Source organism: Cydia pomonella, chromosome 26 (genome assembly GCF_033807575.1).
Source record: "Cydia pomonella isolate Wapato2018A chromosome 26, ilCydPomo1, whole genome shotgun sequence".
Lineage (NCBI taxonomy): Eukaryota > Metazoa > Arthropoda > Insecta > Lepidoptera > Tortricidae > Cydia > Cydia pomonella.
In genome coordinates, this window is record NC_084728.1 from 1,853,987 (window position 1) to 1,877,018 (window position 23,032).

The 23,032-nt window shown below is 34.5% G+C and overlaps 1 protein-coding gene across 2 annotated transcripts in view; it reads right to left on the reverse strand.

Annotated features, from left to right (window-relative positions):
* Nucleotides 1-23,032, reverse strand: part of LOC133532052 (serine protease 33) — an 87,235-nt gene that overhangs the window by 49,693 nt on the left and 14,510 nt on the right. The window contains exon 2 of one of the 2 annotated variants that reach the window (XM_061870543.1): nucleotides 597-1,097. The exons of the other annotated variant lie outside the window; for it this stretch is intronic. Coding sequence (XP_061726527.1) covers nucleotides 597-1,097 — 501 coding nt within the window. The remainder of the gene's footprint in view (nucleotides 1-596; nucleotides 1,098-23,032) is intronic. 2 annotated transcript variants of the gene reach the window in all.

Sequence of the window (23,032 nt, forward strand, 5' to 3'; positions counted from 1 at the left end):
ATACTCATAATTTCTTTGAATATTCAATAACAGCACTTTTAGTCCTATAAGTTATTAAGACGGCACTTTAATGACACTTTGCACTTTAAAGAACTTAAAGTGCAGCACTTTGATGGCACTTCATGTCTTTTATTAAAGTTTAATAACACTACACACACATTTTGCATGTAATACAATATAGTACTATATAAATAAATACATAATGTCCTTATTGTAAATATGTGCATGTGTAGTTATCATTGTTCTATAAACAGTGCTACTGTAATCTGTATTTAATCTCTTTTTTACATAAGTGCCATAAAAGTGCCAAAAATTAAATACCTAAAGTGCTGCGGCGGTATCATGGTCGCCTTTTTATCATTTGTCATGTCATACGTCACTTTCGTACTTACCCTACATACTTATTAGAACGTGACAGGCATGATGATAGATGATAAAACACCGAACATCTGAGTGAACAGTGTACATACACACTTTAGGTAATCGAGAAAGCATTACAGTAAACCTTTAATATTTTTTTTTTCCAAAAATAAGATAACAAATATGCTGTAATAAGGCGCATCAGCTACAAATCCCCAAAACTCCAAAAAACTTACTTTCATCGTTTATCACAGGCCCGTAACTCTCGCCCGAAAACTCAATGCTGTTCGAATCCTGGACCCCCAGGATCCCAGCCTTCGCAACTCTGTGGCAGCATCCTTTAAGCAATCCCCCACAGGATCCCTCGAGCAAACCACCCACCATCCAGCAGTAGAAAAAAAACTCGCAAGTCCCGCCTTGCGAACAATTTTTCTCATCCTGTCTATCCTCTTTCTGAGGTTCTACTTTCGACGGTTCCGTCGACAAAATTCTACCTTTTCTAATTGAACTGTATACTGGCACTGGTTTTGTACTAATGTCTTTTAAAATATCACGCATTCGAGACATCTGCTCGTCTGTGATTGGCTTAAATTTGGGCAGAGCGTCAGTTGCGTTTGAAATGTAGTTTCGTTTTACGTATGGCCTTTTTATTTCTGTTTGAACGAACATGGGTTTTGAGAGTGTTCGTTTTTTAAAATCCATTCTTTGGATGTCGAGAGCTCGGTGGTCGTTGGCATCTGTGCGAAAAAAGAATCATATGAATTATGACGTCAATCATGGAAGGTTCATTATTTGAGTGTTTTTGCAAAATGTCATTTTCGTGGACAGAATGCGTCATTTTCGTCGCCAGAATGTGTCATTTTCCTGGACACTTTTTTTAAAGTAGCAGTAGCATTTTGATGGAATAATTTAGGCTATCGTTCAACCAAATAACTTCGTGAGACCCCGCGTACTAAATTTTGTACATATTCTGAACTTTACGAGTAGGTACATATTTTGAACTTTTTAATAAATCATTTTACAAAATGGCTGCTGGGTCTTAGGATAACTGAAAAATCTGATGCTAATATCTAAAAAAGTCCATAAAAGTGGGGTATTTGAAACACTCAAATAATGAGACTAAAAACTAAAAAAAAAGAAACAGTATTAAAGCGTAGTAACAAAGCGTCAGAGACGTGCGTGTTTTAGAAAAAAAGTGCATTTTTTAATTATTTTATTTTAATAACTTGCTGCATGCTGTATTTATTACTTCTAGAAATGTGTAACGCTTTGACACTTAGTTAACTAAGAAAAAAGAAGATATAATTGTTATTTTAACACTACGTATCTACATATTTTTATTATCTGAAGGTTGTCTGGAAGAGATCGCTGTTTAGCGATAAGTCCGCCTGTTGTTACCTACATATTTATACCTTTACATACTTTGTACCATTTTTTTTTTTGTAGTGTGCAATAAAGCATTTTATTATTATTATTATTATTTTACATATTTCATATAATCTTAAATTGGAGAATTTAAAGAAGAAAGAAAAAAGAACAAAAAATTTTGTAACTGTACTACAAAGTTAAAAAAGAGAAAAATTCAATTATTTAATAGAAAATAGATTTTAAAATAAATAATAGCATTTACACTATATACGTCTTTGATTATGTGTAATATATTTATTTAATCTTTATTGCACAATACATGAGGGTACAAATGGCGGACTTAATGCCTTAAGGCATTCTCTACCAGTCGACCAATGGGTTAAACCAGTAAGATTAAGTAGGTCCAGTGTCTTTTAAAGTAAATGAATTTGTAACCAAGACTATAGATGAATGTAAACTATATATTGATAAACTTACACATATACTTAATACAAATAAACATACATATATTAATACATACATAATTATACCAAGTATGAATCATTAAGTTGATGAAGAAGAATATAATATAAGCATTTTAATTTGTGTACGTGAGGAAATATTCTATTTTTGTATTTTATAGTATGTTCAGTGTAGGTAAGTGGTTGAAATACATAGTAAGCTATAATATTGTTTATTATGTGTCCTGTCTTTACATTATAATATATACAATATGTACCTAATAAACAATGACCATTGATAAAATCAATGACCCATTCATAGTACGTAATAAAATTTCATTGAATAGGGAAACCTAAGAAAGGGAGAATATTATGAAACAAAATATGTATAAGTAAATAAAACATCCGCGATTACATAGCTATTTGTTTTACAACAGGTCTATTAAATTTACATGCGTTTTACGTACGTGTAAAACAGTTCCTATTACATATGCATTGGTAGTTCCTAAATAGATTCGCTCGAGTTAACCAAATAACTATAAAACTAATCCTTTTTTATTGGAATTATTAATGTAAACGTATTAATCGTTGCATAAATATGCTGAGTTGGGTTTCGTGATGTTCACTTAATTTTTGTTTTCTCTGTATTTTGTTGTCTATTTATTTAAATATTAAAATTAAATTTTACACAAATACATCGCCTCCCCGCCCCGGTGCGAAGGTGCCCATGATGCTTGCAGCATTTCCACGCAGGATTACCATGGACAGCCTTTGCACAGTTTATTTAAACTATAAGTATTGCACAATATAAAACTATACAAATGTTGCACTCAATTCACTCAATGCAGCATATATATATGTATAAGATACGTTTAGGATCTTGGAAAGATCTTTAAAAGATCGATAACTAAACGACATGTTTAAATTGACATTTATTTCGATTCCGCTGTGATCCCAATAAGATCTATCTACGATATTTCCAACGTCAAACTTACATTGGTTGCCCGAATCGAGCAGCTTCTGTCAATTATACGACATACAAACGATATCTAAATGAGAACTTATCTAAACCTGAACTTATCGTTATCGTATCTCATTCTTCGAATCGAGCCGTAAAATCAATCTTTATTTCACGTCAAAGAAACAATTTTCGGACCAACATCATATAATAACAGTGCATCGAAATGTCAATCTTATTTTGAACTTTAACTTCAATGTGTAGAGTCTAAAATCCGATACAGATGGTCAAACGAAAGTAAGGGTATGACGTCAACACCCGGACATAGTGAGTGCCGTGGCTTTGCTTATGTTTAATGGCTACCTTTTTTAGAATGTTATGGGTGGTCTTATGAATTAGAGGTAATAAAAATATATTTTTTCTGCCCTCCGGACGGAAAGCGACAACTTTGCTCCCGCTGCGCTAAACGAAGTTGCCGCTTTCCGCATCCGTTCGAGCAGAAAAATAGTCTGCGCACCACGGGAGGAAACGTAGGACACTCCATCCCGCGTGTTTGCCACCCTCGCCTTCAGCTCGGATAACAATTTTCCACACGGCCCGCAATTTCCTACTTTTCTTCCCTTGGGACACAAATAACTATTGCCTTTTAAAAAGAACGATATTCTTTAGCTTGTTAATTGCCTACCTATATAAAAAACTAGGGCACAGAGGGTTCCGTTCAAACTCTCAATTATCTCCTCTAACAAAAAACATGACAGCCTTTTACCAGAAGTATATGAAGCATAAATCTGAACAGCGCCAACTATCGGTAAATTGCCTAACTAATTTGGGATACTTTTTATTATGTGAACCGATTAAAAAAAAATGTTTTATTTTAAAGAAGCTGTTTTTAAAATTCAAAATTCAAAAATTTATTCTGCAAGTAGGCCTCAAGGGCTCTTTTACAAGTCAATACAACATTTATAGTAACATCATATAGTGACATGAATAATACATAACAACATTTATAAATACAACAGCCAATACCTGGGTAAACATTACATTATAATAATCTTAAAATAAATAATTACTACAATACAATAGAGATGAATAGTCTCTATGGTTAAAAACACATTCAATCTGGAGATGTAAAAGGTCCCCAATGTCAGAGTACTAATACTAATAAAATTTGGAGGTGTAAAGTCTCTCCAAGTTTCAAAATAAAATTTTCATAACTATTCCAAATTTTAAATCGATAGCTTACATAGTTCTCGAGGTGTAGTGACAGACGGACGGACCAACAGAGTCGTAGGGTTCTTGTTGTAGCTTTTTGCCACGGAACCCTAAAAAGGACGTAAAAGCAGTGCCAATTATTCTAGCCACAGATTTTATGACTGCAATAGATGGTGTACAGTCAAGTGTAAAAATATGGGTGTACACATCTTACTCAAAAGTATCTTATTCCAGTGTAATAAGAGCGTAGTATCATATTTATGAGACGATTCTCTCGATATATATTTTTGCAGCTGACTGTACTGTACAGTCAAATATTTATCCAGTAGGTAGCTGAATGGTTAAATTTAGTGCTTGACAGCAACGTCAAGTTAAAGTTTTCGATTTATGCCACACGAAATACCCTTCAACGCGCACTAAGACAGAATCTAGTATGTCAGTTCCCAAAACTGTAATACGGCCAAATCCTTATTAACCAATTCTGTTTTTGTGAAAGATCTTAAGAAGAAATCATGTCATGAGTCAGCATCCGGTCAGCCATCTTACATAACGGTATTACACATAAATAAATGCAGAGATGTCCTTTCATAATCATATACGCTAACTCAGTTATTACACTGAGGTATCCGCACTTCGGTGTCCCGCTCGCACTCGGGGCGTGTGGAACCAATGTGAAAATCACCTAAAAGATACTACTAAATCTATGTCAGCGGATGTAACGACACGAAGGGAGTCATCGAGAAGATAAAAGAGATGGAACCATAGAGAGAATGGGAAGAAGAGACTGGACGGAAAGGTAAAGGTACAGCCATTTGAGATTACTGAAGTACTGACGGGTATCATTACTGGTCATATTGGAAAGAAGCAGTAGGGATTCGAACTGAAAAAGCAGCCGACATTCGAGTCACTCTCCGTTGGATTCGGTGTGGTGTTGTTTGTCTTTACATCTGAATATTTTTTTACACATGCAGCCTGTGGACAGACTATACTAAGAAAACATTTAATTCTCTGCGCGTCCAGTATAACAACAGATTCAGGTTACTGTTGGGGCTACCACGCTTTTGTAGCGCATCTGAGGGCCTACCGCGAAACACGTTCGACGTGTTGCCTTTCTGTGGCACTTGTAAATTCGTAAGTAAGTGTGACAGGGAGGCAACACGTCGAACGTGGTTCGCGGTAGGCCCTCAGGTATGTTCGCAGAGGTACGCGTGGACAGCTTTATCTCAATAATACGCCAGCGAACTGCTTCCCAGATGCGCCACGTGCTGGAGCACCAACAGTCTCCTGAATCTGCCGTCAGTGCCCGGCTAGTACAGTCTGGATGCACTGGAATTCCATTCACATGGAGTCAAGAGGCATTGTATATACCGTATTTTAAGTGGTCTGTAAGTTGCTAACGTATATAATAAGACTTGTTTGTTACTAACATTTCTATGGACTAATTATGTCTGATGTAAATAAATTGAATTGAATATAGGACATTGTATTTGTGTGTATTTGCTTACGTATAAGTGAGTATAACATTCACTAACCTAGCCCCGACCTTTTCCAACAAAAACTGTTGATTCTCTTGACACAACTAGGGAGAAAAACAGGCGTTTGCGCATGACATGCTCACACGCATGCGTCATTATGTCTAGCAATAATAGTTTAGGGGGGGGGGGTTACTTGCAAATAAACTTTCAATGCATATAATCATAGGTCCTTTTAATTAACCGGACAAGTGCGAGTTGGACTCGCCCACCGAGGGTTCCGTACCTTTCAGTATTTGTTGTTATAGCGGCAACAGAAATACTATCTATCTACTATCACGGTTCATGAGATACAGCCTGGTGACAGACGGAGGGACAGCGTAGTTTTAGTAATAGGGTGCCGTTTTACCCTTTGGGTACGGAACCCTTAAAATGTTTCTAAAACGAGCTGAAAGCGAGTTTCATGAAATCATCACAAGATCATTTCACATTTCTTGCTTTTTTAGGGTTCCGTAGCCAAATGGCAAAAAACGGAACCCTTATAGATTCGTCATGTCCGTCTGTCTGTCCGATTATGTCACAGCCACTTTTTTACACAAATATATTTTAAAAGCTCTCTACGAGTGTTAAGGAAGGTATTTGATGATCACACACACAATAAAACGTCTAATGAGGTCAGATCAACATTATTTGTTTTTCAGAAATGTTCGAAATTTGAAAATCATTATTTAATCTATATCGATATTATTATTATACATTATTAAGTATTCATAAATAGCAAATTGATGTTATACACGGTGTTACACTAGGAATCCGAACGATTTTAACGGCGCATTTCTGAGGCCAGAAGGCAAAAATGTTATAAGTATAAGTTTAAGTAAATTTCGCCAAAAAAATTCTTTTTTAAATTTTTTGAATGTTGTGTTGAACATAAAAAAATAATGTTATGTAAAAATTGGCACTAACATAGAATTATTTCGTTTTTGTAAAACCTAGTTTTTGTGTTACTTGTCACTTTTTGACAAATATCATAAGGATATTTAGACTACGCCCCATAATGGCAACATCGCGATCAAAAAGGCGTTTTGCACTAAGTTACAATATTTATTTTAAGTTATTTTCTTAATTAGTATTAACTCTGAAACTAGGCGAAATCCAGAAAAGTTTATATGACATTTTAGTCTCTAAATGATCAGGAATACACTGTTAAAATCTTTTGATTTCCTCACGTTACACCGTGTATATAAGGTAAGAACAAAACAGTTTATTTTTATTCTAGCGGTAAAGTGCGGTTTTGGACGCATCATAGAGGGTTTAAATAAATAAATAAATATTATAGGACATTATTACACAAATTGACTAAGTCCCACAGTAAGCTCAATAAGGCTTGTGTTGAGGGTACTTAGACAACGATATATATAATATATAAATACGTAAATACATAGAAAACACCCATGACTCAGGAACAAATATCCATGCTCATCACACGAACAAATGCCCTTACCAGGATTTGAACCCGGGACCATCAGCTTTGCAGGCAGGGTCACTACCCACTAGGCTAAACCGGTCGCCAAAAGAGTTTATGATATGTGTGTAGATAATTAATATTAAATAACTTATACTCACTCACGCTAACTCAGAAAGAAGAGAGCCAGCTCTTAATGGCGGAGAGGAAAAACTAGCGGTAGATTCTGGGGCCTATCAGAGATGAAGATGGAACTTGGAGGCATTGGAAGTATAGGGAGCTAGAGGAACTGGTTGCGGTGCCCAAAATAATTGGCGAGATCAAAGCCACACGACTCCGCTGGCTCGGTCACCTAGAGAGGATGGGAGAGGATCGTGCTGTGAGAAGAGCGTATGTGGGGCACCCGGGTGGAAAACGTCCGTCTGGGCGTCCCAGATACCGCTGGAGTGACGAAGTCCTAAAAGACCTGTTTGCCCTCGGAATACCCAACTGGCGTGAAGTGGCGCAGGATAGGGCAGAGTGGCGCTCTCTTGTGTCCGAGGCCAAGATCCTGTTTGGGTCACTGAGCCAGTGAAGTAAATAAATAACTTTTTCTCAAACTTGCTATGAAATGATGACATGACTTACGTCAAATTAGGTCCGGAAATACTACATATCAGGTGCGATGAGTAAAGATGATATGTAAAGGAATTTCGTACTGCCTTACACACCTAGGACTGTAAAGCAACCTTCTTTTGTTTTTTAACGTCAAATTGTGACACAACGTCTTGGCATCCAACCATCAACAAATTTAGGTACGGTACGGTGATTTGTTGTGCATATTCGTTGCTAAGCAACGGCGGTGGCGCATCGCGCAGGTGCGCGGACTTACGCGCGTAGGGCACCGCTGGTAGAGTGGCGAGCCGAGTAGTTCGCCACAAAACAAATTGACTACATTTTTTGTTTTGATTGCAAGTTTTAGAAAAGCACTATACAAATCTCGGTGAGAAACGGGGTTGCCGGCCGCGTATCTCTATCCGGTATATATCTACTTGGCCTGCAACCCTACGTTTCTCGGCCTCTATAGTAATGTACTAATACGAATACGTGACTGTTCTACGGACGCTACCTCACTTTCCCGCGTAACTCTATACAATTACCTCAAAATGTACAAATCGTTGTAATCGTCCAAATGTTACATACGCGGTTATCATCCGTGACAGACGCTTCACTTAAACCCAACCTTAACTCGTCGGTGTAAGGTTTAAAATGGCTTGGAAATAATATTGCGTACATAGCTTACGATAGAACGGAGTATAGTAATTTCTTTGTTAGCTAATAATATAAGTTCGTGAAGGTTAGAAGGTTTAGGGACTGTTTTATAATGTCCAAGTATAAAGTATTGGATAGCTATACTCTGTATCTTTGGGTATTTAAAAAAAGGTAAACAAAATCTACCCTCAAATGGGTCCTTAAGCCAGTTGAGGGTAGAAAACATTACATGATCAAATAATGTAGGTTTAAAGTCAGGTCGTTCAGTAACAGATTCATACGGTTTTGTATTTGGTTGGTTAACCTATAAATATTAAATCTAACCTAAAATTTACACATTGTTTGTTTACTTTTATTCAAATACCTTAAGATACAGAGTATAATTAACAAATAAATTAACTGCCAGATAAGACTTCCTACAAAACTTAATACTATATCTACCAGTTAAGCTTATTTGAAGATTGAAAAATGCCCACGATGACTTTATTCGTCAGATAAGTGGCAAGTAGCTTATCAGGGCTTTACAAGGTTGTTTTACAAGGGGTCAAAGTTGTTGTATAACTTCCTCATATTGATACCTGAGAAAGTGAACATTTTCAAAATTGAATTACGAGTGTAAGTGGTTGGAAATGTGGAATTTAGAGCGTTGCGAGGGTTTTAAAGTACAAATTTATGATTGACTACAATTTATTGAAGTCGTTTTAAGAGCCCATCAACGTGCTCACTAGCGCCACTGCTAAATAATTGTGATTGTTTATATTTAACGATAGATATTTAAAAAAGGGGGCCGCTTAGTACTGTATTTTGTATTTAAGTACCTTTTGAATACATCAAACTAGTTTTTATGTTGCTGGATTCGTCGATCAATGAACTCAAAACAAAAACGGCCGTTTTAACTTTGGACGCCTAGGTTGACGAATCCAGAAACGTAAAAACTATTATGATGTATTCAAAAAGTACTTAAATACAAAATACAGTACATAGCGGCCCCCTTTTTTAAATATCTGTTGTTAAATTTAAATAATCAGAATTATTTAGCAGCGGCGCTAGTGAGCACGTTGATGGGCTCTTAACAAGATAAATTGTTTTGATACTCATTACTGGCTCAATCAATTATATTCACAAATACTTTTAGCGTATATTATTTATATTCAAATTTTTTGTATGACTGGTTCAAAAATGAATTGGCACAATTATTTTTTCACTTTCATTTATTTATATAAATGAAATGTCTCTCCTAAGTAAAAATATATAAAAATACAAACAGTAAGTAAAATTATAGGTACCTTCCATATTTCGTTAAATCGCTGTGACATACAGAATAAAACAAAAATAGTGTAGACCCGTTTAAGGGCATATTAGATATCATGTTCTTAGGAAAGTAGAAGAAAAAATGTTTAGACGCGAAAAATATTTTTTTTCAGACAGGTCATTCTAGTCGGCCAACCCTCCAAATAAAGTTCAAATTTTTTTTGCGACAAAAACTTATACCTAATCAGATTTTTTTGTCGCAAACGATCCCCACTATTTTTTACACCTTGTATGGACAGATAAGTCAGAAATCATCAACCTTTTTACCTTGACACCCATCTTTAAACACACATTCAAAAGGTTTACGTTTCCTGCATTGTGGGAAACCCCTCGAAGTCAATGACTAGAGCGAGACAGCGCTAGTCAGAGCGAGAGGACGTAGTGAAATCGTCTGCCATGTTACTCAATGCCGTGTTTGTTTCTACTCCAAGTGTAATTCATGTCATCGATTGTAAAATTGCATGTAATAGTTATTTAAATCATATGCATGCAATATATCTGTGGCCCTAGTGAAAAAGGGTACAAGTCTCTGGCAGTTTAGGTGTATAAGGGCATAAGTGTTACGTGGAACTTACACCCCTTTACACCTGCGCTGCCAGAGACTTGTACCCTTTTTCACTAGGGACACAGATATGTAGTGATCGAAAGACGACCGATTTGGCCTAGTGGGTAGTGACCCTGCCTATGAAGTCAATGGTCCTGGGTTCGAACCCCGGTAAGGGCATTTATTTGTGTGATGAGCACAGATATTTGTTCCAATTCAATTCAATTATTTATTTGTATCGAATCTAGGGAGATCCATATAGTGTTAGTACAGTACAATGAATTTTAAAATTTATTTATTGACGACCGGTCTGGCCTAGTGGGTAGTGACCCTGCCTGCCTATGAAGCCGATGGTCCCGGGTTCAAATCCTGGTAAGAGCATATATTTGTGTGATGAACACGGATATTTGTTTCTGAGTCATGGGTGTTTCTATGTATTTAAGTATTTATAATTATAATATATTATATATATCGTTGTCTAAGTACCCTCAACACAAGCCTTATTGACCTTACTGTGGGACTTAGTCAATTTGTGTAATAATGTCCTATAATATTTATTTATTTATTATTTATTGGGGTTAGTGACATAGAATTTACAAATAACTTACACACACACACACATGGCACATTAAGACAACACAAAAAGTAGTATAATAAATAATATCATAAAATAAATAAAATCAAATCTAGGCAATCTAAATGCACCATTTCGCAGCATCTGTTATTGCCACATGCAGACTATCTGTCTATTATTAACCATTATGTTACTGAGTCATGGATATTCTCTATGTATTTAAGTATTTATATATTATATATATCGTTATCTGAGTACCCACAACACAAGCCTTCTTGAGCTTACCGTGGGACTTAGTCAGTCAATGACGACCGGTTTGGCCTAGTGGGTAGTGACCCTGCCTACGAAGCTGATGGTTCCGGGTTCAAATCCTGGTAAGGACATTTATTCGTGTGATGAGCATGGATATTTGTTCCTGAGTCATGGGTGTTTTCTATGTATTTAATTATTATTAATATTTATATATTATATATATCGTTATCTAAGTACCCTCAACACAAGCCTTATTGAGCTTACTGTGGGACTTAGTCAATTTGTGTAATAATGTCCTATAATATTTATTTATTTATTTATTTATTTATTAATGTATAATGCATGACCGATTCCTAAAATAATAATAAATAATTATTACTCTGTCAATAAGAAAATAACACTCATTAATTTTGAACCTACGAAAGTCTGACATCTTATTTTCATATTAATAAGCGAATTTGTGAATTAATTGTACTCAATATTAAGTTTGAAATGTACTACTATATACAAAGTTGTCCTTTAGGTAAAGTACAGGGTGTTTATTAAGTCACCTGGGGCCCATTTCTCGAACGGTATTAGTCTACTATTATTAGTGTATAGTTCGAAGACTAATAATATTAGTCTAAAACCGTTCGAGAAATGGGCCCCCGCAATAATTTACGGGGTGAATTAAGGTCATACTGAGCAAATTTTACTGTGGAACCAACCCAGAAATCGCTCCTAACAGAATGCGCAAACGTGGAGTCACGGGATATGCTTAGCCTAATATGACCCACAAAATTTATGTAAATGTATGTAACTGATTTTTAAAAAACTTTTTAACAAAAAAAAAAACCGACTTCAGAAATTACCAAAAGCGCCATACATGTACCTATAACATTTGAAGAGTTCCCTCGATTTCTCCAGGATCCCATCATCAGACCCCGACTTGGTGCCAACGGGACCATCTCGGAGTTATACCCGTTCGATTATTAAAAAATAATTTGAAAATCGGTTAACGATTCTCGGAAATATCGAGTACCATACATACAAAAAAAAAATCAGTCGGATTGAGAACCTCCTCCTTTTTTGAAGTCGGTTAAAAATTTAATTTATTTTACTTTATTATTTTGATGATATATTTACTACCTGGCACCCGATGATGTCTATTCTATGTAGTTTCATACAACTGTATGAAAGACATCAACGCGTTGCTGCATGCGCCTGAGTGTATTGAATACAATAAATAAAGGTTTCTTTTTTTTGCCACTTTTTTATGTGACCTTTTATGCCACTTTTTAGCGTTCTAAGTTTTAACTATGTGTCGAAAGATGGCAGTAAATTTACTGTGGCTGGTCTGAAATATAATATTTATTTTGATTTAATTTGAATTATGTATAAGCTATCAAACAAATATCTTTAACGTAAATTACTAAGCACTTAAAATTCCACCGGCTATTCCCACTAGGAACATAAAACAGCATGCAACCATACAATCATTTATTTTGACATTAAAATGCATAGCGCGGATGCGTTGTACCGTTATGTTTATGTTTATGCTTGAAGATGTTTTTGAATCTCTATCGTAGGTTTTAGGTATGACCATACATCGGGGTGTTCGGTGCGGGAATTAATAAATATTATATTTCTCTTCTTTCAGACCGATTATTTCCGAAAATATTCCGTTAATAAAAAATTAGTTTTGTTAGACCCATATTCGTTTTGAAAGACCTATCCAATGACACCCCACACTATAGGGTTGAAACGAAAAATAATTCATCCCCATTTTTCGTGTAGGGGCAACCCTAAAAAAAATCATTTTTATAGTTTTTATTTTATGACTTTGTTGGCGTAAGTTATTTACTTATTCGTGCAAAATTTCAGTTTTCTAGCACTAACTATCACGGAGCTAAGCCGCGGACGGACAAACAGACATGGCGAAACTATAAGGGTTCCTAGTTAACTACGGAACCCTAGAAAACACCGTGTATATATTATAGGGAACTCTATCTATCCAAAAATATCGAAATGTGATGAAAATAAAAATAGTTAATTATAGCACATATTTAAAAAAAAACAGGGTGTTTATTTAATCACCTGCAAATAATTTACGGGGTGAATATATAGGTCATACTGAGCAACTTTTACTATAGGACCAATCCCGAAATCGCAAAAAATTAATTGTCTGTTTCATTTTGGCTGTCTGACCTTGTTATTTTCTATGGGAGAATAATTTTTTTTCGCGATTTTTGGATTTATCCCATAGTAAAAGTTACTTAATATTACCTATATATTCAGCCCGTAAATTATTGCAGACGACTAAATAATCCCTAAGACGCCGACGAAAATCGGCGGCGTTTCTTTGAAAAACCAGTCGTACATCCAAATAGCATAACTAATAGATTCTACCGACTGTCGAACTTGACTATTTCCCAATGCTAACCGAAAATATGTACACACATGTCGCAACCGCTTAAACTTTCGTAAGCATACGAAAAGTGCGTCGACCCTTACAAGCTTTAGTGTTCGACCTTTATTAATGAAGCTTCGTGACATGGCAGCCATGGAAAGAAAGAAAAATAGAAAATATATTTTTAATGCCACAGCACAGTACAGTCAGCTGCAGAGAAAAGATACCACTGCATAGAAAATTGTATGCATATGTGCTAACAGACCAATTCCAACAATACCTATAATACCGATACCGATCTAACATGCATCTGAGATTGTTCCAATATGAGATGGTTCCAATCTCCTTTAGAGGACCTGCTGAATTGCGCATTAATTCAACATTTTAGAGCATAATTAAACCAGGATATATGGCGACCCGGTTTTAAATAGGTATGTTTTAAAACGTATTCAAAACGCAAAAATTTGCTGAATGAATGAAAGAAAAAAAAAAACATTTCACATGGTCTGAAAGTGGGTAATTGTTGTCCTAAAAAGTGTACAGAAAATGATACGTTTCTACTCTAGAGCACTGTACTTTCTAAGTACGTCTTATTCTGCTTTTTGGCGATAAGCAGTTATTATTTTGGTTTTAAATGGATTTGTTGTACGATTTCCTCTCTGATAATTAACTCCCCATTTCATAAAGAATGATATTTTTACCTAAATTGTTAATTGAAAGTACCCCCAAGAAATACTACTTAAGTTACTTAGCCGTATTTTTTAAAATGCATTTGTATTTTACTTTCCTAGTGTTTGAAATAAAAAGTAGCGTGTTCAACTCGGGTAAAAGGCACCATTTCATCCCTTGATTAACAATCTACTATTATTAAACGCCACATCATACATAAAAAAGAAGGCTAGAAGAAAAGCTTGTTTGCCACCCACGTGGTATAAAACAGCCACAGGGGCACTTTTACATGTCCAATTTTACAAACAATAAAAATATCAAAATACAATTACAAATATGGAATCAATGAAATATTAGATACTTTATTAGAGATGTATACAGTCTCTAAATGTCGAATTACACAAAAAAAACTATGATAAAAAAATACAACCAACAAATACTAAAATTCTTTAGCGATGTAAAGGATCTCCAAGACTTGAATTCTTATACATATAAATAATTATGCTCTGATAGTTAAGACGACATTAAAAAAAAACTTTCAGGATTGTTTTACAGCACTAGAACCTACGTCCAGTTTAAGTTTGCAAGTTATACCAAAAATACACACTGTATTTTAACACAAAATGTCACGATCAGTTAAGAAGTAATGTAGAATACCGCTTCTTAATACCCCGCTTCCCACTGTGTACTGTAATTGATTAGATTTTGATGCTTAGGTTATTAATAGATTTATTTTGATGTTTAGGTTATTAATAGATTTTTAATGGCTTTACGAATGGCTAAAACCGTTACAGCTATACACCGTGTTTTTTGAATTTAACTTCAGGGTATGGGTTAAAGGTTAAAGAAACTAAATGACATAGTTAATTTTCAAACGTTTTTTTTTGTAAAAAGTATTTTAATGTTGCAAGTAGCGTTTTTGTACGGCCATTACATTTAACCCAACCAAGCAATTGAAAACTGTAACATATAAAAATAAAATTACAATTTTTTTATTTATTATATCTATGCCATTTTGTTATTTTAAACTCACTTTAACCCATACACCGAAGTTTTTTTTTTATATATATACTACGTCGGTGGTAAACAAGCATACGGCCCATCGGCCAAGCAGTCTCCGCAGCCTATGAACCCTTGCAACTCCAGAGGAGCCACACGCGCGTTGCCAACCTCAAACCCCCCACCCCCTCGTTGAGCTCTGGCAACCTTACTCACCGGCAGGAACACAACACTATGAGTAGGGTCTAGTGTTATTTGGCTGCGGTTTTCTGTAAGGAGGTATTTCCCCAGTTGGGCTCTGCTCTAGATCTGGAATGGCATCCGCTGTGCTGTGCCCTACCACACAAAGCGAGATGACATTCACAATGCCCATACCTCTCTTTTGGACGTAGTTTAAGGACGTCCCCGGTCCAAAAAAAGTTAATGGAATTCAATAAAAATACGGCGTATATTCATGCACCACTTTCGCATAATACCATTAAACAATCCATAACATTTAATAAAAACATTCAACCAGTTATTAAGTAGGCAATATTGTCATAGCAACATAACTGACCTGAAAACATCGGAAGTAAAAAACACAATCTCTCAATACGGAACTAAGCGATTACTTAATATTATTACATAGTCACCACAGAAGCTTCCAACGAAAACACAACCTTAATTTAAGCGCATTAGAGTCTATATTTACTTGAGTCGTTTGCAACTTTAGATGGACAACATTACGCAATAAATATGAACTTTGCATGCTGGATTTTAAGGTTATATTTTGTTTGAATTGTTATATAAGAGTGCAATAAGGTTATGGCCTTTGGGTCAACTTAGGTTAAATTGTGTGCTTTATTTAAAGGAGTTATGTAAGGATGTGTCCTCATTTTAAGTTTTTGGGGTAAGTAAACTATATATTTACATACAGTGTAGTACACTCTGAATAATATATTTTTTCTCATAAGTACGTATTTATTGCCATAATATTTATAAGTAGTAGATTGGGATATTCAGAAACAATTTGTACACATATTATTATAGTAACCTTATAGGTAAAACACTTAAGTAAGTCACCTGTTGTATGTAGTTGTGACGTGTTCAAATAGACAATACATGTTTGAAAGACACCCACAAACAAAACAAATGTCTATTCGAACACGTCACAACTACATACAACAGGTGACTTACTTAAGTTTTTTACCTATACAGTAATTATGGGTAGTAGACGTAGTTACGTATTATTAAATATGATTATATACTAAAAAAATTAACTAAGGAATAAACGCGGAATGGAAAATTAAAATAAAACGTATTATTTTGCCAATCCGCGAAACTTAGTAGGCCGGTCGCAAATATACTGTCATAGAAATGATTATCTATGGGATACTATTTGAAATCTATCCTACATTTCCCACGGTTATGATATACACCTACGGGTTATTTCTTTTTTTTTCATTTATTTTTCAAAGGCACATATACATAATCAATTTTAAAGTTACTCGCCAAACTGCTCATGCGGTTTGTTGGCGAGACAGCGCTCATTTTTTACATTTTTATGCACCTAAAAAGGTACCGTACTTAACCCCTTACCGCATATGCAACCTATATACTCGTATATGGCTGATATAATCTTCTACTCTATTGACAGCTATTTAAGTTCAAATTTAAAACTATATTTTTTTATGACACGTTACGGGATTAAGTTGCTATCATTCTATGCTTACATGCCCTAAATTATACAAGTACATAATTTTACAAGAAGATAGACTATGCAAAAACAACAAGTCTAATAATAATAATCATGGGTGCCGTTCAATTTTAATACAAACTTTTAGCATAATTTCATTTAACTACTATTGAAACTCATAATAAAAATTATGTATAAAAACAAAACATATAAAGTCGTTAGTCATACTAATTTAATGACAGAATGCTCTATAATCATAAAAACATTCTTCATAACAATCCTTAGGAATAATTTTACTTGTTATAACATACATTTCGTATAATAATTAAAATATAGTACTAAATTTTGACGAATGGTGACATAGTGTTCTATGATATAAATAAATATTATAAGACATTATTACACAAATTGACTAAGTCCCACAGTAAGCTCAATAAGGCTTGTGTTGAGGGTACTTAGACAACGATATATATAATATATAAATATTTATAAATATATAAATACATAGAAAACACCCATGACTCAGGAACAAAATATCCATGCTCATCACACGAATACATGCCCTTACCAGGATTTGAACCCGGGACCATCAGCTTCGTAGGCAGGGTCACTACCCACTAGGCCAAACCGGTCGTCAAACTATACTTGGTGTCAATCAAACTATAAAATTATACAACAATCTACCTTTTCAACTTCAAAGCTGGTCGCCGTTAGGTACGACGACGAGCGAAGCGAGGAGGAGTGTTAGGTAGAACTGCGACCATATGGGCAGAACCATATGTCTCGGAAAATGTATTTTTGCTTGTTCATTTTCACTAGGCGTTTATATGAAGTTTATCTGAATCCCTTAGGAACCACAGAGGTTCCAACTCACACTGGCCGCTGCTTTGCGGTAAAATGATATATGTCGACAGACGTAAAGTACGGATGTAGGTCAGTTTGACGCTTAGAAAAATCGATTATGTTCCATGCAAATATAATGTTTAAGTTTTTTTTTATTAATTAGTAATTCAGTGTGGTTAAACTTTCAGCAAACTCAATCAAATAAATAAAGTTTATGAACGATTTGCCGTGGTTTGATTGTGAAACCACACCTTCAATATTATGCTGTTGGTTTTCATGAATAAAAAACGTTCTGAGTATAAAATAGTATACAGAGTGAACATTATACTGGTTGCCTGTTATGCAAATACATTACTATGCTACTAAACTATAATTACTTTCGAAATTATGCAATTCGTTTTTATTGTATTTGTTTTTATACCAAATCATAATTTCTGCATATCAAAATTATGCAATTCAAATTATGAAAAATGAAATTTCGCAAATTGTTATTATTAAAAACATTACACACCCAATAATCATACACGTTAGCTGAGGTCAAGGTAAATTATCTAAAAGTATTTTTTTTAATTCGTTCTTTACTTCCATTATGCTATATTTCTTTTCCTCTCTTAACCATTCTATATCTTAAAATTTTAGTTACTATACCATCAAAGGTAGTTAACCTTTGACGGTATAGTAATAACAACAATTTAAAAAAACTTGCGTATATGATCAAATTCTCGATTCCTTCTCACCGTACTGGTTTTTGTCTAACTCTTTCGCCGTTGAGGCAATCCGTCTCTGGAATTCCCTCCGTCTCTTTATTCGACAAGCCCCAAGCAAACCCGTTTTCAAACGACTACTTCGCAAGCATCTTCTGTCAGAAGAACTTAAATAAGGTTCACCATCATGTATATGTACATAATTATATGTATTGGTCTATCTTTTATACATTATATAAGTATTAGTATTTAACTATTTATATATTTTGAATATTATTTGACTTCACGTTTAATTTTTTCCATATTATTTGTTATTATTTTTTCCGGCACCAACATATACAAATGTCTCTGTTTGACCCAATGGTTGACTGGTAGAGAATGCCTTTTGGCATTAAGTTCGCCATTTGTACATTTTTCTTTATGTGTGCAATAAAGTTTAAATAAATATAAATAAATAATTGTAGGATTGCTTGTAAATGGGATCCCATATATATGATCATCATTTCTATAATAGTTTAATTGTGGCCATACTTGTGTGAACTTGTGTTTTAATTACTTATGAATTTCCGCAAAATAATGCCTGTCTTTTAATTAAGGAAGAAATACCATATACACTGTAAAGAAACGTGTGCTGTAAGTTCTAAGCAATGATATATATAAATAATCTATAGATAAATAAATATATATATATAAAATATTAAACATTCACAAAAATTATATTTATGTGTTTATCGCACAAAAAAAATACTTTTAGTGATATTTGAACCCCAAATTTGCAGTGTATCTACTAGACCAATTAGGTCGTCAAATATATTATTATGTTGGTATTTATCACACAAATAAATGCTCTTACCAGGATTTGAACCTAGGACCATCGGCTTAGCAAACACTTCGCTCAGATTAAAGCAGCCGTGTATGGACTATGAAGAAATCTATTTTCCCTAAAAGTCTCATACTAAATATCAGTGTTATAATTTAACACCCAATAGTTAGCACCAAAACCTAAACGTTTTCTTACATGTCATTTAGAACAGCGGTTGTTTGTCAAAATTGTGTAACTATTACGACACACGTAGGTGAGGTTGAATAATAGGTCGTGTGTTCGATTTCGGACAATAACAAATATTGGTTACGTAATTGGCTGTCTGCTTCACAAGCGCTTGTTTTAGATGGTTAGTTTTGGCATTATGTCGGCCCTTTGTAAGCCTTGGCCCTCACAGATGATGTATTATTGGCTTTGAATTAAGAAATGTTTGAGGTAACCCTTATTTAATTGGAAATTCTGATTAAAATAATATATATTGTCCATAATGGAGCTTAAGGTCAAAACTTCATAAACGATTTAATTTTACGGATGTACTGTTGATCGTAAATTTAGTTGATTGTAAATGTTGATCGTAATTTTGATCCGGGTCAAAACACACGTTTTCTATTCAGTAGTCAAAATAAAACTAATTAAAATGGGACATCTTTTGTCCTCAATAATTATGACTAAACAAAAACAAAGGTGAACTTCCCAAAAGGTTCAAAAACATTTTAGAAAAAAATTAGGTACTTATGTAGACAATATTAAAATTAATAAAAGTTAACTTCTTTGGTACATACGTATCCCGTTTTTCGTATTTGAGTCTCAAGTATTGAAATAATGTAGTAAATGTAGTACTTATGTAAAAAGCTTGCGACGCAAAGAATTAACCATACCGGCCGAGCTCTTCAAGCGGCGAAAGTATGCCACCATGAATAGTGGTTGCATATTTGAGCCGTTTGGGGTTGAGACTCTGGGGCCCTAGAGGGAAGAGCCCACAGGGTCTTCAAATAATGTACCCGCAAGTTACTGGAATTGACGAGTGACCAGAGGGCTGGCTCATATCTAGCACAGTGGATCAGAATTGCGATAAAACGTGGCAATGCTAACCACGCACGCTGCACGCTGCCAATACACGGCGATTTGGGGCATATTTTCTAGTTCAGTTCAGTTCAAATATACTTTATTCATGTAGGCCTAGCAACAAGCACTTATGAATAGTAAGACAGTATTACATAGAATTATCTTAAGCTAATTATCAGAGTAATTTATCGATGTAAATATTATTCCTTATATAATACTCATGAATATAATTATATATATTTTAAGTTTATTTTGTAATTTTTACTTTAAGGCCTAATTTTACTGTTTGTTATCATATAACATATTGTTAGTTTGATAAATACAATATTACATGTCATATACATACAATAAATGATTATATATGATCATATAAATACAATAAATGATTAAGATTATGAAAAAAAAAATAACCATGAAATGTGTATGACCCAAAACGTTGACTCACGTCAGGAAATAATAGACCCAGCTGATACAAAATCTGAACTGCCTTGAACCTTTGAGTCAAGGCTTTGAGGGCATTGTCAGTTCGGATTTATCTCTCATTGTATTGTACCTCTTTCTATTTGCATTGTTAACGACAAAAAATGAGGTGAAATTTTGACTTTGAGCTGGTTTTCTAAGAAAGTACAAATATAAACATTTATTCAGCAAATAGGCCACAGGGGCACTTTTACATGTCCATTTTTACAAACAATAAAAATTACAAAGAAAACAATTACAAATATGGAATCGATGAAATAATAAATACTTTATTAGAGATGTATACTGTCTCTAAATGTCAAATTACACAAAAAAAACTATGATAAAAAAATAAAACCAACAAATACTAAAATTCTTTAGAGATGTATAAGTCTCTAAGTGTCAGAGATAAAATATAAAAAAAGATATAAAATTATCCTTAGAGATGTAGATTGTAGAGGGTCTCCAAGGCTTGAATTCTTATATAAATAATTAAAAGACAAAAGATTAAAACAGACAAGAACCGAATGAAGTGTCTCACGTTAATGCCACTCAGACGCAGACACACCCCTGGTCGGCCCAGAACCGTTCTGTGGAATCACAAAACGGGATGCATATTCACTGCTCAGCAATTTAGAAAAAATAAGGGCAAACGATTGGTGGAAGTTCGTAAAAGGACAAGAACACTCGAAAGCTCTAATCAAAGGGTTCAACAGCAAAACTGCTAGGGAGCTTCTAGGGCTCAAAAGACACAAAGCCTGCGCGGTGACCAGAATTTTGACTGGACACTGTAAATTGAACAAACACATGTTTCAAATCGGAAAGAAACAAGACGCGACATGCAGGTTCTGCCATGAGTCAGAGGAGACTGCAATGCACATTCTCTGCTCCTGTGGACCACTAATGTCAAAAAGAAGTACCCACCTAGGGCGGCACGTATTGCAACCCTATGAGGTACAGAACATTACGGCCCAAAGAATCTGGAATTTCCTGGATTCAACGGGCATCAGTAATGAACTTTAAAGGGCTGTCACAATAGACCAATGCCTGGTCGACGTGGCATTCAAAGGCCCACAAACTACAATAATAACAATAATAATAATGCCACTCAAAAGTGTAAAGTTACATACTTACAACATAACCTGTGCCCCGTGTAAGCTTAAACAGACCGGTCTTCACAAACAAACTACACTTTTTATACATTCTTAAAAAGGTTATGTACATCCAATTCAATTCAATGTTTTATTTCAGACTTGAAGCATGGGCTCCCATATTATGCTAGTAATATAATGTACTTAAATCAAACTACGTGTTAGTAAATTATAATGAATTAAATTAAATAAAACTAATATAAATAATCTAACTACAGGGAAGCCAAAAATGCCTTGGTATGATAATATCAAGAGAACAGCTGGATCAAAATGGGTACATATAGCTCAAAATAGACCAGAATGGTATAAGTTGAAGAAGGCCTACATCTCCAAGATTGAAAAGGACTAAGAAGAAGAACAGAAGAAGAATCTATCTAAATAACTCTGTTCGTGCAGAGTTATTTAGTTAGATTCTTACTCATTAATAACTTACACTAAGTTATTAATGCGTATGCAGCGCTATCCAGCGGGCCAGTATAGGACATTGGACATTGTACATTGGGACATTTATGTCGTTTGTTTTGTTTAGTTATATCTTTATTTATTTGTGTCATTTTTATAAGTAAGTATGTCTGTTTTTTCTGTGTTTCATTGGCGTACGGTGTGCCACTAATTCATATTTTTGAGTCAGGTTTCCGCTGAAAGCCAGCGGTAAGGATTGCCGTGGCATTATGCCGAGTGAGAATTCTATTTTAGCGTCCTATGTTTTTTATGTCTGTATGTCTTCTTTTTCTTTATGTACGTTATGGAGTTAAATGAATGTATTTTCTTTATTTCTTTCTTCTTTCTACAGAACAATGTAATATTAAGAGATCATTGATTTGATTGAGCTACTTATATATATTTTATTTAGAGAAGATGTAAAAATTTGACCTAGGTATTTCCTAAGTAGTATGGTGCTATAAGAACTTTTAATTTTTCTGTAAACTAAGATTTATATCTCCTACAGCGGTGGTATCATGGTTACATTTTTATCACTTGTCACTATGCCCGTCACTTTTGCGCTTATATACTTGTTAGAACGTGACAGGCATGGTGACAACTGATA